This window comes from Chrysochloris asiatica, unplaced genomic scaffold (genome assembly GCF_000296735.1).
Source record: "Chrysochloris asiatica unplaced genomic scaffold, ChrAsi1.0 scaffold00030, whole genome shotgun sequence".
Classification (NCBI taxonomy): Eukaryota; Metazoa; Chordata; class Mammalia; order Afrosoricida; family Chrysochloridae; genus Chrysochloris; species Chrysochloris asiatica.
The window spans coordinates 25,530,032-25,548,133 of NW_006408548.1; the positions used below are offsets into that span (position 1 = coordinate 25,530,032).

Below are 18,102 nucleotides of genomic sequence, written 5' to 3' on the forward strand. Positions count from 1 at the left end.
GCCTATTTCCTCTTTTGTCTGCTTGTCCTGCTCCACAATTCCCGTTCAGGCCGTTTTTCTACTTGGAAACAGTTCAGGGCCGGCTGTGGCCATTTGGTTTTAATTGGATACTGTCTCTTTAAATTTCAAGGAGATCTGTGCGCATGCGTAGTAGAACCTTGCGAGGGTGAGGATGGGGTGACCACTATCTCAGGCACTCCTATAGTCACCAGAATGGACATGCACAGACAGCATACAGTTTGAATAACTATGACATATACTTTTCCTGATTTCAAACCACTCAATATTCCCTAGTTCTTTTTAAACAACTGCTTCTTGGGCTATGTCCAGGTTCCTCATGAGCACAATTAAATGTTCTGGAATTCCCATTCTTAAAAAGTTATTCTTTGTTTTCTATGATCCACAAGGTCAAATGCCTTTGCATAGTTAATAAAACACAAGTAAACATCTTTCTGGTATTCTCTGCTTTCAGCCAACATCCATCTGACGTCAGCAATGATATATACCTTGTTCCACATCCTCTTCTGAATCCATCAGGAATTTCTGGCAGTTCCCTGTGTTCGATTGCAACCATTTTTTAATTATCTTAGCAAAATTTTACTTGATGTGATATTACTGATATTTAATCATTTTTACATCCAGTTGAGTTATCTTTCTTTGGAATAGTCACAGTATGGATCTCTTCCTGTTGGTTGGCCTGTTAGCTATCTTCCAAAGCTCTTGACATAGACTAATCGGTGTTTCTAGGGCTACACCAGTTTATTGAAAGATTTCAATTTGTATTCCATCAATTCCTTGAACCTTGTTTTTCTCTACTCTCTTCAATGTAGCTTGAATTTCTTCCTTTCATAACATGAGCTCTCTCTCTCTCTCTTTTTTTTAATGTTTTATTGTGATAGTTTACATGGGAGAACATTAGTTTTACATTCATCCTATCATATATTGTTTCATTGCCATGGTTATAATCCCCCTCATGCATCATCAACCAACCAAAGGGTATACACTACAAGCCTGCCCTCCAGTCTTCAGCACACAGCCCCCCTCTCTCTCTGTGTCTAAAGTCCCCAACTGCTCCATCTCTCCACGTCATTGTCTCTGCCTCCATCTCAGGCATCACTGCTTCTCTGGGTAGGGTCCCGCTCTCCGCTCTTCTCCCTTGATGGTCCCAGGGACCTCTGCTCCTAGACTGCAAAGTTAATCACTCACCTCCTTGCTACAAAATGTCTACCTTTACATTTCCAAACCTCACAAGCAGTCCTGATAACAATTATTCACTATTGTATCACAAGAAACCCATCCGCATTTCATTTCATCAGCCCCACCTAGACAGATTGGATACTACTCAGTGGCGAGTTTACCTTCCTTTACCCCCTCTGAATCTAGGTTCCCTCTTGAAAGTTTGTAAGCCAGTCACTTCTTGCCTTTGTAAACCCCCATTTTGGGTAGCCAATGTCCAAGTTGTCCACCCCTGTCTACTCTGTGTATAACATGGATTCTTAATCATATGCTCTCTCCCTCCTTCCTTCAGTACCTTCAGTTCATAATTATATTGTTGTTGTTTTTAAATGCCATTGAATTGGTTATGACTCATAGTGACCCTGCATAGAGTTTCTGAGGAGCAGTTGGTGACTTTGAACCACTGACGTTATGGTTCAAACCCACCATTATCCTATGGTGGCACACCAGGACTCCTCGTAATCATATGCTTCCTCCTAAAATAATTGGCAGGAGTCCTGGTGTGGTGCTGTGGGTTTTACTGTGCCAGACTGCAAAGCCTTTCGAACTTCAGGGTCGGTGGTTCAAGCTCACCAGCTGCTCCTCTGAAACCCTATCTATACAGGGTCGCTATGGGCTGGAACCAACTCGATGGCATTTAACAACAACAACAACAATAAAATAATTGGTGGAATGTAGACTAATTCTTTCTGGTACAATGACTGTGTATTCCTTCCATTTTTTGGTGCTTCCTGCATCATTTAAAATTTTGCCCGTGCTAAGTGCCGTCGAATGGTTCTGACTCATAGCATCCCTGTATAAAGTTTCTGAGGAGCGGCTGGTGAGTTTGAAACTCTGACCTTGTGTTTCAAACAGACCTTATGGTCTGAGGCTTAGCCTACCGTGCCACACCAGGACTCTCAATATTACAAATTGAGACTTGGGTTATTTCAGCTTGAAATATGCTAAGCATGTTCTTTCCTTTTTGTTTTTAACTCCAGGCCTTTACACATTTCATTATAATTCTTTACTCTATCTTTTCAAGCTGCCCTTTGAAATGTTCTATTCAGCTCTTTTACTTCATCACTTCCTCTAGTTGCTTTAGCTTCCCTACATTCAAGAGTAAGTTTCAGGGTCACTCTTAACATCCATTCTGAGCTTGTCCTTCTTTCCTGTCTTTTTAATGACCTCTTTCTTTTTTAATGTATCCTATCCCTGATGTCATATGACAGCTCTTCTTGTTTTCAGTGTAGTTAGTGTTTAATGTATCGAATCTGTTCTTGAGGTGGTCTTTAAATTCAGGTGGGATATACTTAAAGTTATATTTTGGCTCTTGTGGACTTGTTTTAATTTTCTTCAGCTTCAATCTGAACTTACATATGTGCAATTAATGGTCTGTTCCACAGTCTGCACCTTGCCTTATTTTGGCTGATGATATTCTACTTCCCCATAATGCTGCCTTTTACCTGCGGGAGTATTAGAACCAGTGTACTCATCAGACAGCTGTCTTTGATTCACAGCTTCAAACCACTTCATTCCAATGTGACCACCTGCTGAAAATGTGCATTTCTACTTCAGATATGCAGAATCAGAATCTACAGTTTACAGAATCCCCAGGTGATTCTTATAGCTTTGATTCTCTGGAGCACCTTGTTAAAATGTAGGTTCTGATTCAATATATCTGGGTGGAAATGCAAATTCTCAGCATGGGGTTGAACTAGGATTAACCAACTTGCATTGAATTTGCTGTCCAATACTTGGCCTGCAGCTGCTTAATGAATTTCTTCACCTTAGCAGGCATTGAAGTGGAGGACCATTTATTGCCCCCTTAAAGACTGTTAAGTGCTGTCAAGTTGACTTTTAGTGATCCTGTGTAGAATTTCTGAGGTGCGACTAGTGGTTAGCAGTCTAGTGCTCATTTTATAGCATGACACCAGGATGCTCGTAAGCACTGACTGGCTGGCTGTTTGGTTATGTGTTGTCGAGTTAGTTCTGACTCATTTGTAGTTGTTAAATGCTATTGAGTGGTTCTGACTCATAGTGACCCTGTATAGGTTTTCCAAGGAGCGGCTGATGAGTTTGAACCACTGACTTTGTGGTTCACTGACCTTGCAGTCCAGTGCTTATCCTACAGCACCACAGGCTATAAATCTTTACTGGAGCAGAAAGCCTCATCTTTCTCCTATGGAGCACATGGTGGACTCAAACTGCTGACCTTTCAGTTAGCAGTCCACTACACCACAAGGGTTCCTTCCAATAGAGGTGGTAAAAATTTTGTAAGCATGGAAAACTGTAGCTAATGTTCAGAAGTACTCAGATGAAATGTCAAACAGGAATCGTACTTTTCTATGTGCATAAATAGCATGATTGTTGTTGTTAAGTACCATTGAGTAGATTTCGACCCATAGCGACTTCTGTATAGGATTTCTGAGGATCATCTCGTGAGCTTGAACTGCCAACATTGCAGTTCAAAGCCACTATGCATTCCAGCACATTAACCCACAGCACCACACCAGGACTCCAAATAGTATGCATGATTCAATAAAATGAAATAAGATGGAATGAACAAAGTTCCAGAGTCACACCATATTCCATCCAGGGTTTTAAATTACTGTTCACATACAGTCCATGCAGTGAGCACCAATTTCAATTAATATTTAACACCTCTTATGTCAAAATTGACACAAATTCTTTGAATTTATGTAATAGAGTGATTTCTTTTTCCTTAGCTATGTAATAGATGCTACATACTCTCAGAGACTAATGCTTATTTATTTATTTATTTTTTGGCTTGTGTCTAACAGAAGAGAGATGGAATGATAGATAAAGCTGAGCTACAGGAAGCTTGTGACCAGGCCAACCTGCATTTAGATGAAAAGCTCTTGGACCAGCTATTTGACTACTGTGATGTGGATAAAGATGGCATGATTAACTACTTAGAATTTGCAAATTTTCTGAACTGGAAAGACAAAATGCCTCTTAAAGAGTATGAAGAGAGGGTCATTATTAAAGGTATTTAAGTTTTGAAGGTTTTCTGAATTCTGACATGGACTTTTATATTGTTATTTCTTTAGGAGGTCAACTTTTGTCAACTTTTTATTGTATAAAACAGAAAAATATATATACATACTTCTGTAGGTATAGGGAGCTCTGGTAGCATACTGGATTATGAGCTAGACTGCTAAGCACAAGGTCAGTAGTTTGAATCCTTGGGAGAGAGATGAGTCTTTCTGCTGCTGTAAAATAGCCTCAGAAACCTGTAAAGGAGGGTCACTATGAGTCATAACTGACTTAGTGGCATGCAACCACCAACACCACCATGGATATATATATCCCTATATGGTTAATGATATTATTGTTGTTAAGGGCCATCAAGTTGGTTTTAACTCATAGTGACCCTGAATAGGGTTTCTGAGGCGTGACTAGTGAGTTTTAACCACTAATCTTATGGTCTGGTGCTTATCCTACAGCACCACACCAGGACTCCATGGTTAACTATACAGGAAGTTATATGTAAATATGAAAATACTTAAAGGTAAACTTTATGATGTTTTTCTTTTTACAAAATATAAATGATCAAATTTTGTTATATAAGAGTATATTCTACCATTGACTTCTCTTTGTCACAATATTTAACAAAAATGTATATATTTTAAACTTAGGTTAAATCACAGGGAACATGCCATTTTTATTTCTTTTGAAAATATAAATTGCAGATTTTTATGGAATAAAGAGAGGCTGTTATGGTTCCTCTAAACTTTATTTTCCATTCCTTCTTGCGGATGGATTCAGAGTTACTAAATCATTTCAGCACTCTTTGAAGTTTAGGTTGTTTCCAGGTGTATTTAAGTTAAGGTAGGTAATACTGTAATTATAATCTCACAAAGCCCTGTTTCTCATTTTATCTCATTTCTTGTGAATGCTATATTGGCCCCAGCATTACCTTTCCTTCTATATTTTCATTTTGCTTTTCTAAATGATTATGCAGTTTGCAGTTTCACCACATAACGCTGTTTGTTAGAGGTTTTACTCTAACCTTACCACCACTGAGACGTATTTCAAACATTCATGCTAATTTATCTGTATAGAATGATGATAGCTCAAATTTACTTTAATGTCCATATCTTGATTATTAGGGAGTAACATATTTTAAAAGCTTGTTTACGTTTTTGTTTCCTCTCAGAATGTCTCTCTTCTAAAATGTGAATGTACTACCTCTTTTAATTTTTTTTTTTTTTTTCTGAGTCATGTCTTTCTGCAGCTCAAAGACCACATTTGGGTCTTTGTTAATGACCTAAGTCCAGACTTTCTAGGATGGCCTGTCTATGCTAGCCATTAGATAAGCAACAGGATCTCCTCTATCTAATGAAACTTTTTATAGAAAATAACTTTATCCTAGTCTTCTCAGAAATCAAGAGGGGTGACAGGGTTTTCTTTTCCCTCTTCGCACAACCCATGAAAGAGGGGAGGGAAGTAAAAGTCCATTTTCAAACCGTGTAGTTCTTCTAGTTGTCCCTGGTTTTCCAGTCTGACTTCATCAGCGACTTTTCTTGACCTCCCAGAGGATCTTCATCTTCTCCTAAGATTTTAGGTAAGAAACTGAATACTCTTGGCCAATAAGTGGGTCAGAATATGCCCAGTAATGTTTTGCCAGAAATCATCTTATATCAAATTATATTTTACGTTTGACTTCTGATGGAAAAGGCATAAATATGCAAAGATAGTAGTCTTCAAAGTTTTCTGAGCCACTCTTTTAAAAGTGAAATGAGAGGATTTGGAACACTGGGACCCTTTGCTTTAGCTGCAACCATTGGCAGGCGCTGAATGAGGCAGGGTGGGGGGTGGTGCATACTTTATAGAGGCATGCCTTTTTCTGGTTAGCTAAAATCCCTGCCCCCCACTGAAACTGGCATACTGGCCTTTGCAGCTCCCTTAGACTTCCATAGAACGAGGACCTCCAATTGGTTTGAAATGGTTCAGTCATGACTGCTGTAGAGCATGAAGTCTGAAGGCTTTTTGCTTGCGAATGACTGTAGCCTTGTTGTTATTGTTAAGTGCGTCAAGTTGGTTCTGACCCATAGTGACCCTGTATAGGGTTCCCAGGGAAGAACTAGTGAGCTTGACCCACCGACTTTGCAGCTGAGTGCATTAACCCAAAGTGCCACACCAAAGTCCTGACTGCACCCTGTTGTTAAGTGCCGTCCAGTAGGTTCCGACTCATAGCGACCTTGTATAGGGTTTGCGAGAAGTAGCTGGTGAGCTTGAACCGCTGACTTTGCAGTGTTCAAATGGCTTTGCAGTCTAGTGCATTAACCCACAACACCACCCCAGGGCTCCTGTTGTTGTTCTTAGGTGCCATCCAGTAGGTTCCTACTCATAACAACCCTATGCATAACAACAAAACACTCCCCGGTCCTGGGCCAACCTCACAATTGTTGCCATGCTTGAGTCCATCTCTCTAGGGGTCTCCCTCTTTTTCTCTGACCCTCCACTTTACCAAGCATGATATCCTTCTCCAGTGACTGGTGCCTCCTGACAGTGTGTCCGAAGTATGAGAGATGAAGGTTGGCCATCCTGGCCTCCAAGAAGCACTTTGGCAGCACTTCTTCCAACACAGATTTGTTGGTTCTTTTGGAAAGCCTTTGCATAGTCAATAAAGCACAGGTGAACATCTTTCTAGTGTTCTCTGCTTTCAGCCAAGATCCACCGGACATTAGCAATGATACTTCTCATTCCACATCCTCTTCTGAATCCAGCTTGAACCTCTGGAAGTTCTCTTTTCAATGTATGCTTGCAGCCGTTTTTGTATTACCTTTAGAAAAACTTTACTCCCATGTGATGTCAAAGGTGTTGTCAATGAGTTCCACATTCTGTTTGGTCACCTCTCTTTGGAATGGCCACAAATATGGATCTCTTCCAATCAGTCAGCCAGGTAGTTGCCTTCTAAATTTCTTGGCATAGATGAGTGAGTGCCTTCAGTGCTGCATCACCTTCTTGAAAGATTTCAATTTTCATTCCATCAATTCCTGGTGACTTGTTCTTTGCCAATTCCTTTATTGCACCTTGGACTTCTTCCTTCAGTATCATTGGTTCTTGATCATACACTACCTCTTGAAGCAGTTGAACATGAGCCTTTTCCTTTTGATACAGTGACTTTGTGTATTCCTTCCATTTTCTCTTGATGCTTTCTGCATCATTCAATATTTTGCCCAGAGAATCCTTCAATAATGAAACTTGAGGCTTGAATGTTTCCTTCAGTTCTCCCAGCTTGAGAAATGCTGAGCATGTTCTTCCTTTTTCGTTTTCTGACTCCAGATATTTGCACATTTTGTTGTAAAATTTGACTCTGTCTTCTTAAGCTGACCTTTGAAATTTTCTGTTCAGCTCTTGTACTTCCTCATTTCTTCCATTTGCTTTAGCATCTCTCTGCTGGAAGTTTCAGTGTGTCTTCTGACATCCATTTTGATCTTTTCCTTCTTTCCAGGACCCTAAGCAGATCTTAATTCCATCCTGTCCCTAGATTTAAGTGTACAGATGCCAGAGTTCGAAACGTGGGTCTGAGGCCACTTCTCTCACAGGAACAAGCCTGGACAACATCTCTTAGTAGTCACCTGGTTGTGTTGTCATACCCCAAGGACCTCAGAGAGTGTAAACATTGCTATCAGTGGTAGTTCTCTCCCTGCTTTCCACAGGCCTGTCATGCATATGTGACACAGTCATCATTGTGGGAGGAAATTCCTTTGTTCTCTGTGACCTGTAAAAGTCACTAAGTAGAGACAGAACTCTGAAAACTCATCATGGTTTCTATGATAGCCCTCACTTGGGTGATCGATGTTTGTCTTTTTGTTGTGCATGCTCCTGTTTAAGACTTCATAAAGAGTCTCTGTAATATTTGAAGATGGGTCTCTTTTCTCCCCTCTATTATGACTACAGAAACAAGGGCAGCACACTTACTGCACAGCAACCAAATCTCTTAGCCTCAACTTCTGTCTGAGTAAAATGGGCAGCAGTGCTCCACTCAAAGATGCTGACCAAGTGCAGTGGGATGCCCATTCTAACCAGCGTGGTCTGCTGCCAACTTGGAGTGGGACACTGCTCCTGTTTCCTGGTTTTGTTCCTGTTAATACCGTCAAATTGGTTCTGACTCATCGTGACCCTGTATAGGGTTTCCGAGGGGTGTCCGGTGGGTATGAACCACTAGTCTTGTGGGTAGCAATCCAGTGCTTATCTAGGACTCCGCCCTGAATGAAAATCCAATATGTAAGAGATTTGGTTGCTGTGTAATATGCATACTGCCCTTGTCATGACTAGTCATGACTAATTCCAAACTAGTTCAAAACCCTGTGCTCTAAATACCATATCGCCCTCTAGTGGTATCATTGCAGTTACTAATCTCTTGAGATGACTCAGAAATTTGCTCTTAAATCCAGGAATTGAATCAGCTAAGCAAATCTGCAAAACACTGCCGAGTCTTACACTTTCAATTCTACCTGAGCATTTTTCTTTTATGCACTGATGTGTAAGGAGCTAATTATGTTATATAATCCTGATTTCACAGTGAGTTTTCATTGCCTCTCCAGATGTGTCAACACTGTGCTCAGGCAGGCATGGAATTTGGCAATAGCTTCAAATATGTCTTTTAATATCTCTCCCATGGCCAGTGTCCAAGGAACAATTCCAGGTTTCCAGTAGTTCACCAAGTTAAATATGAAAATAAACTTTTTTAAAAAGGGAGAAAAAACCTACCATATGTCCAATATTTATTTACCTTTGGTCTTTATTCTGGAGTCAGATAAGTGGAGTGGCAAAAAAACCACATTAGGCCATATTCACATCTCCTGGTATGTGATACTGGCCTGAATTTTCTCTTATACGGTGAAGTACTGGCAGTTTCTATGAGCAAGAAGAGACTAAATTAGAAACCTCATTTTCTTCATAAAGCACCATGTAACAGATGGTCATTTCCTCTCTGTCCCACTTTTCTTGAAGGTAGAAAACAAGATTGTGCAAACCTTACTGAGGCTAACATTAAAGAATCTGAGCCAACTCTCCTGATAAAGCCTGAAGATATTGTCTTAAAAGAACCAGGGAGCTCAGAAAAGATACTTCGGACGCTTTTGAGACCAAGCGATAAGGTTTCTAATGAGTATAAGACAAGCTCTTCTGAAATCAACGCAGTTGTAGGAGCTGTTCCCTCTACTTGTGAGTATGTTACATTACTTGTCCAGTTTTAAAGCAATCAATCAAGATAGAAGCAAAGTGCCCTTTTTCTGCCGCTGCATTGTCTTTAAATTCTGCTTCCATTAGATGCCAATTTCTCAAAGTCTGTGACCTCTTATTCAATTCTGTATTTCAAGAACTGAGGGGGTCTCAATAAATATTAGCTGAACTGATCTATTGTTAAAAATAACCCAAGTAAAATTATGCTCTACATGTTGATAAAATTGGAAACATCCTAGACCAGAAAATCGAGTGATACACATCTCAGTAATTCAGACTTCACCAAGTGTTAGGAGACTTTTTAATCATGTGATTCTTATTTCCACACACAGTTGCCTACACATATTTGAAGAGCTCTTGCAAAACAATTCTTTACATCTTTATTTCCTACATCTCAATATCAGACATGATGGATGTTGATCATTTAGAAAGACTTCTTTTTGTTTTATCAAGAACAATTCCTAAAGTCATCGTTTAGCTCCCCAAATAAAGAGTGTCACCTTGAGTATTACAGTATTTTAAGAAAAATGAATTATATAAGACTAGAGGGTTAACATCTATTTTAAAGCATAGGTGAAAAGATTGGCGGGAGAGGAAGGATCAGGGAGATTAAGTAAATAAGGAAGTGTAACAATGAGAACAGAAGTAAGTTGGGATAAAAAGAACCATTCCTAGGACTCAGGGCACAATGAAAGATTTTCATATTTTTCTTAACTGGACTTTATAGACATACTGTACATTTTGGTGTAGTGAGATCTTGCTGTTCCCTTTAGATCAGCGTTGACCAAAAGATATATAGTGTGGATCATAGAGGTATTTAAAATTTTCTAGCAGCTATATTAAAAAAACTTATAGAAACAAGTGAGATTACTTTTAATAATATATTTTATTTAATCAAATATATGGAAAATATTAACATTTTAGTATGTTAGCAATATAAAAGCGTGTTAATGAAATATTTTACGAAGTCTTCAAAGTCCAGTATGTATTATGTACATACAACTCATCTCAATTTGTACTCAGCATATGCCACATACTCAGTAGCCACATGTGGTTGGTGGGCATTGTATTCAAAGGTCTGCTTTCTTTCTTCATTGATGACATAGGTTATCCTATCTATGGCATTCCGACCATTCGGTCTGATCTTCCTGCACCCCGGCTTCGTCGCATCAGTGATAGAACTAATTATGGTGAAGAAGGCAATGTTTATTCATTACTACATCCTACCATCTTCAGTCAGAAAGGAGTGTTTGAGAGAGACTTCTTCAAGACCAGGTCAAAAGAAGAGGTATGGCATACTATTTCAAAAGACTCATTAGCATCACATAAAGGCTCAAAGATGGAAATGTTTTATCAATGAAGTTGGAACCGACTGCACGGCACACTACCACCACCACTATCTTAGATGTTTCAAAACTTGAGACTTTATATTACAAAAGTTATCAGGACCACCAAAATGTAGGTGAACACTGCTCAATTTGGTTGTGACATTTGGTCCCAATTCTTGAAGCAGACTTTAGTCTTATAGGAAGCATATTTCATTTCATGCTAACTGTGGCCTATATATAAAAGAAAAAATGACTTCCTAAATGCTACGGCATTGTCCAGAGGGTCAGAGAAGGCCTAAGAAATAGAACTTTAGGGCAGCCAAAGAAGCAAACTGCTTCTGCTTACTTCATGGTACATTCCTTTTTGTTGGAAGTAATCACTAATCTCACAATTCTAGGTAAAAAGTAAGAACTCAAAGGCTTGGTTGGGGGTAATAAATATTATGATGAGAATGGAAGGACTTCCATAAAAATACTAGCTTATCAGTTCCTGTGGCAATACACTACCTGCAGGAAACAGGGGAGGAATGTTTACTGAGGACTGAGAAAGGGAGTAGGGAGAAGGGTTGGGGTGCTCAAGACTGCTTGGGACCACTTCATGAATTCACTGAGGTATTTTAGTCTGCTAGTTTTGCTGAGACACAAATATCACAAACGGGTGGGTTTAAAGAACAGAAATGTATTTTCTAAGTGCTCTGGAGGCTGGAAGTCCAAATCAGGGTCTCAGCTGTGTTGAATTCGTCTTCGTTGTTAACCCCAGCTGCTCCTTGTTATTCCTTAGCTTGTAGATGATTCTCACATGGTGTCTATCTATCACCTGTGTGTGTTGTGTGTGTCTGTATTCTAATCTTTTATTTTTATTTAACTTTTGATCTTGATTTGAGTGAAGGTTTACAGAGCAAATCAGTGCTCCATTCAACAATGCATACACATTTTGTTCCAGGTTTTCAATTGTAAGCCACATGTCTTTGACTGTAATCCTCATAACATCGCTGCTCCCACTGCCTCCCTATGTTTCCCTTTCCCATTCCTCCTCCTTTCCTAACCCTTCCTGCCTCCTGAACCTTGTACAAATGCTGCCCTTTTGATCTCAAATGGTTGATTGTTCTAAAATGTGAGTACCTTACGAGTATTATTGTTCATCGGTAAATTATTTTTTGGCTGAAAATTGAACCATGGAAGTGAGTTTAATTTCAGGCCTGAAGGCTGACTAAGGCCTAGTATCATGGGTTTCACCAGACTTAATTCTGACTAGTAAACTTAGTCTTTTATTTTTTATTATTTTGAGTTTTTTTCCATGTTTTTCTTCCATTCAATCCTGGATCTTCTAATGTAATTCCTTTCAGAGCATCATCTAGTTCTTCTGGTCTCAGGAGTCATGGAGGCTGAGGTACATTTAGTCCATCAGTCCTTTGGACTAATTGTTTCTTTAAGCCTGTAATTTTCATAATTTTTTTTTGCTTTGTAGGAGAAGAGATCAGTAGCTTTACTTCTGATGACCATTCATAAGCTTTTAAGATACCAGTCCTACTCACCAAAGTAGGATGTAAAACACTGTCGTTGTGGACTACTTTATGCCAATTGTATTTTGATCTTTTTATAACTATAATTGATTAGGTTTGGAGTCTATGCTATAATGGTGTGACCTTATTAACATAATAAAAGTAAAACTGTTTTCCCAAACAGGATCACATCCACAGATACAAGGCCCAGGAATTCAATAGTCATCTTTGAAACACACAATTCAACGTATACAGAGTTTATTTTTTAAAATTTAAGTCTTGGAGAAGGGGAAAAAAAATAGGAGCTATGGCACTGAAGGATCAGCACAGGACTGTGAACCACAAGGTTGGCAGTTTAAACCCACCAGCCTCTTAGAAACCCTATACAGGGTTGCTAGGAGTCACATTTAACAATAAAATATATAGTGGAAGAACTCTAGTGGTACGGTGGTTGAAGTGTTTAGTTACAACTGAAAGGTCACTGGTTTCAACCCACCGGCCACTCTGAGGGAGAAAGATATGAGTCTGCTTCCATAAAGATTTTCTACAAACTTGGAAATCAATGGGGTCATTCTATTCTGTCTCTAGGATTGCTATGAGTCCAAATGGACTCTACAGCAACAGATATACATACAGATATCAAGGCGCTGTAGCTGAGCAACTGCAGGCTGCTGGCAGTGCTACTTCTCTGAAGTTGCCTACAATTCTAAGCTCTTTCCCCCTGGAACAGAGGACCTTTGAATTGTTGAGGATCTGTTTAATGGATGTATTCGGCCAGTTTTCTCTTTCTTTGGCTATATTATTCACTGTCTGTTATTTTCATTTCCATCTTTTCTTTTTCTGTATATTTCACTTTTTTTCTTCCTTTAAAGTTAGTTTCTTCTGTTTGGTTTTTGCATCTTTTATCACTCTTTCAAACCTTTTCTCTTACTTTTCTTTTCTTATTCCTTCCCCACAACCCAACCCCCGGGACATAATACTAATATTTGTTGCTCCCTTCATTTCCATTAATAGTCATGACTACAGAGAGATTATTAGTAAACAAAGTTTGTAGGTTTTCAGAGTGCTCATTTGCTCTGGCATTTGTACACCTATAGTTATGGTTAAAGTTTGCAATAGGCCTGCTTCATCCATTTTGTAAATATTCCGTTTTAAAGAAACGGAAGCTGTAATTCAAGTGAGTGGCAGAACTCAAATGCAGCAAGGCTTCTATCTTTAATTCTTTTGTTCTTTCTGTTTGGCTTCTTTTAAAAACAACTAGAGATTCCAAGAGTTGGAAGTAATTTTTTATTTTGGCATGATTGCTGAAAACCCTCAAATTCATAATAACAGAATATCCATTATCTGTACTCATACACACCCTTCTAAAATTTTTGTGAAATTTGTGTAATATTTGCTCATTACACATATGCTTTAAAATTTATGTTTGGGTACATTGTCTGAGGTATAAGTATGTATTTTAGAATACAAAATAAATAATATACCAATCTTGGTCTGACTTTCAATGCTTTTTTTCTAGATTGCACAGATATTATGTAACATTGGTATCAAGCTTTCTGATGAAGAATTTGAAAATGTATGGACTCTCGCATCAAGAAAACACCATAGTGGAGACGTCTGTGTAGAGAGCATCAGAAATGTTCTAGATGAGTTGCAGCATGCAGACCGCATCAGATGTAAAACAACCATGTGATATTTTTGGAGTTCATTCATTTAAAGTGACGAACTGCTAAATCTGTTTGCCTACTATTCATCTAAAAATTCAAAATCTATCCTGTCTTTAGGCATGTGGTAGGGACTCATATGCCTACAGTTACTGCTAATAAATTAGATTTCAGGTTTTTATTGTATTTTATTGTTTTCCTAAAGCACATAAAAACTTGACAAGCACTTGGAGAGTTGCCTCCAGCCTCATCAAGCATTCAGAGAGAAGTTTGGAATTGTTTTGGTAGGTCTAAGGATTCTTTCCATTTGAGTTGGTTGTCTGAAAATCAAAGTTTGGTTTGTGATTCCAAGTTCACAGAATTTTGCCTTCAAAATTTACCTATAGGTCTCTGTGTGATAAGATTTATGTTTAGATGGCTTTTAGTCTCTGTTATTATTTGAGGTAAATAAACTTAATCACAAGAAGCAAATTTTAGAGAGCAAAAATTTGACTTCTAGCAATTGCATAATGGCTATTAATTCTTAATATATTTCTACTCACAAAAAAACTATCCTTGCTGTACAGGAAGAAGACAAAGCTGAGCCACCATTAGATGTAGCTTTTGTGTTATACCTTGACTCTTTAATGTACAAATTTGACGCTCTGTCAATGATGGGGTAGGGATGCTGGTAGGTGGTGTATGGTATCTCAGGACATTACAAACCAAGTGAGTATCAGTGTAATTTGAAACCATGACTTTAGTTGTTATTGTTAGATGCCATTGAGTCAGTACTGTCTCATAGTGACCTTATGCACAACAGTACAAAACACTGCCTGGACATGTGCCAAACTCATAATCATTGCTGTGCTTGAGCCCATTGCTGCTGTCACAGTGTTAGTTCATCTCATTAGGGGCTTTTTTCTCTGTCTCTCTACTTCACCAACCATGATGTCCTTCTCCAGGGCCTGGTCCCTCCTGATAAACGTCTGAAATATGAACAATGAAGTCTGGCCATCATGGCTTCTAAGGAGCATTTTAGCTGTACTTTTTGGGAAAATATTGGATTTAATAGAAAACATCATATTGTAAACAAGTCCATTAGCCCATTAGATTAAAATAGAATGACAGCACAATCACATATAAAAGCTAAAGATGAAACGCTGGTGTCAAACACAGAACTTAAAAGAGGTCTGAGCCAGTCTCTGAAAGATCTTTCTAGAAGTAGAGGAAGCAACTACAAGCAAGCACAAAACTGAGAAGGGAGCATCTACTCCACAGATGCTCAGGAGAGTAAAGGGAAGGCAGAGCAATAATCTTCAGCCGCTGTTCAAAAGATGAGTCTAAGTGGAGAAAAACTTGTTTCCTGATGTGCTGAGAACATCAGACCACACCACCTGGTCACCTTGACTGACAGACACTGAAATGGAGGCAGTGTCTATTGCCCGAGGGGCTTCCTACCTTTTACTGAGTGTAGAGTGAAAGATAGGAGCCATAGTAAGACCTTTAGCAAAAAACACATGGCTCTGGTGGGCAAAGGGTTTCCGTTTTCCACCTCCTGGTGCCAGAGGGGCCACAAGGGAGAGGGATTTGACTGTATGGGACCACTGGGGAATTTGGGCTCTTCAGCAAAGGTCTTCTCTACCCTAATCCTCTCAGTTCATAGAAAGGTCAGCTGTGACAGGGGGAGGAGATAAGAGAGTTTCCTTCCAGGACTACTGGTGCTGATTAAGGACTGCTTTCTCACACTGAATTTACATGATGACAGAGTTTGTTTCTTAATGTAGGACAGCAATTCTCAATTAGAGGGGGCAGGATGCTCAAGAGGGGCTCTGGAGAGGCTGGGTCCCACATATACAAGTGTTAAGTTCTTCCCATTGGAAAGGCTGTGCATGTAGTGACAGAGGCTCCTGACAGGCGTGTGTTGTAGCATGTAAACTGTTGGAGGCAGAACTAAAGTTTAAGACCCCTTATCTAGATGTGGTGGGTTATCAAGATGGTAGAATACATTTTTCAGAGATTTTTGTCTGCTCAAGTTATTCTTGTAGCTACACTCTATGATAGGCTCCAAACTTCATAAACAAGAGCAATATTTGTGCCCATTAATTTGTAGTAACTAACTATACTAAACAAAAGGCATACTATTCTGCTCTCCTAATGACAATTTCCAGAGAGACTAGAATGACCCAATGAAGTATTTGACCCTAGTTCCAGCATAGGCTAATCACTGGATGGTTTCTTGAGAGGCTGGCTGTTCTCTTTCATATTGTGCAAGGGGCCCACCAACTTGCTAAGAAAAAGCATTAAATCTTTGAAATACTTGACGGTCTTCACTTTCTACTCCAGGGTGGCATCCTCATCGCACACAAACATGGTGTGAGGATGCTTCTGGAAGGCAGACATGGTCCACATTTGTCTCATGGCCTCCTTGATGGCCTTGTACAAGGCGAATGCTTTGTGAGCACCTGTGATTAGGTTCATCACCTTTCTAGCTTCATTGACAGTGTCAATACCCAATGTCAGGGCCATGGTGGGCACCTTGGAGAGATCTGTGTGGAAAGACCAAGCATTTGCCAGGATGGTGTCTGTAGCTAGTGTTTTCACATGTATCCTGGACACCAGACTGGAGTCTGGCTTATTGAAGGCGATGTGCCATCAGGGTCAATGCCTCCAACAAAAAGCTTGATCTCACCAGCATCCTTGATTTTCTCTTCAAAGGTGTCATACTCAGCCTGCAGGCCAGCTGAATTCCCATCCAGAATGTGGGTGTTTCCTGGGCCATTGTCAATGTGCTTGGAGAAGTTGTTTCACATGAAGGAGTGATAGCTCTCAGGGTGGCCTCGAGGAAGGCCCACATACTCATCCATGTCGAAAGTCTTCACATAGTTGAAAGATAGGTCCCTGTTGTTATAGTATTCAGTAGTTTCTTGTAGCAGACAAGTGGGGTACTACCAGTGGAAAACCTCATAGTGAAGTATTTGTCTGGCCCTGGATAAAACTGGATGATGCAGTTCCTGATGTGTTTAGTTGCCCACTTGCTGGCTTACAAACAGTGGTCCAGGATGATGAGTTTCATCTTGTCTGGTAGAAGAAGAAGGAGGGAGATTTCAATGTGGAAGCCTGAGCTCAGGAATGCAGTCTTTTAGCTGTACTTCTTGCAACACAGATTTGTTTGTTCTTTTAGCAGTCAGTGGTACTTTTAATATTCTCCTTCAACACCATAACTCAAATGCATCAATTCTTCTATGGTCTTCCTTATTCACCATCCAAGTTTCATATGCATAGTAGGTTATTGATAATAACCCTTAGTTTTCAAACTGACAACTTTGCTTTTGAATACTTGAACGAGGTCTGGTGCAGCAGATTTGTGTAATGCAATCCATCATTAGATTTTTTTTTTTCAAAGCTTTTATTGTGAATTATGTGGGTTTACATGGGAGAACATCAGTTTTACATTCATTCTGTCATATTTCATTTCATTGCAGTGATTACAATCCCCTTCTTGCATCATCAAACAACCAAAGGGTACACCCCACAGCCTGCCCCTGGCCATAAGCACGCAGCCCCTTTCCCTCCCTGAGTCCAGTGTACCCAGCTGCTCCATCTGTCCACGTCTTCATCTCTGCCTCTATTTCTGGTGTCACTGCTTCTCTGGGTAGGGTCCTGTACTCCACTCTTCTCACTTGATGGTCCCAGGGACCTCCGCTCCTGGACTGCAAAATCAGCCACTCCCCTCCTTTTGTTACAAAACATCTACCTTTACATTTCTGACTCTCACAGTCAGTCCTGATAGCAATTATTCACTGTTGTACCTCATCTACTTTCATTAGCCCCATCCCAACAGGTTGGAAATCATTCAGTGGAGAGTCTACCTTCCCCCGCCTCAGCTGAAACTAGGCTCCCTCTTGAAAGCTTGTAAGCCAGTCACTTCTTGCCTTTGTAACACCCCAAATTTTGGGTAGTCAATGTATAAGTTGCCCATCCCTGTCAACCCTGTGTACCGATGGAGTGGGAGTGATCCTCGCTGTAAAGATTTGTTCCCTCTGGTCGCGTAGTGGTTACGAATTGGACTGCAATCCACAAGGTCAGCAGTTAGAAACTACCAGCTGTTCCACGGGAGAAAGATGAGGCTTTCTGCTCCCATAAAGATTTACAGCCTAGGAAACCCTGTATAAGGTCACTATGAGTTGGAAC

General features: G+C 39.8%; 1 protein-coding gene and 1 pseudogene across 1 annotated transcript in view; one reads left to right on the top strand and one right to left on the bottom strand.

The window, feature by feature from the left end:
* The window catches only part of EFHB (EF-hand domain family, member B), a 113,808-nt gene extending 99,850 nt beyond the window's left edge, over positions 1–13,958 (top strand). Inside the window, exons 11-14 of the mRNA XM_006859178.1 lie at positions 4,020–4,227; positions 9,205–9,417; positions 10,542–10,723; positions 13,785–13,958. Coding sequence (XP_006859240.1) covers positions 4,020–4,227; positions 9,205–9,417; positions 10,542–10,723; positions 13,785–13,958 — 777 coding nt within the window. The remainder of the gene's footprint in view (positions 1–4,019; positions 4,228–9,204; positions 9,418–10,541; positions 10,724–13,784) is intronic.
* A 2,170-nt stretch (positions 13,959–16,128) lies between these two features.
* On the bottom strand, positions 16,129–16,984 carry LOC102835534 (annotated as a pseudogene).
* Between the last annotated feature and the right edge of the window lie 1,118 nt (positions 16,985–18,102).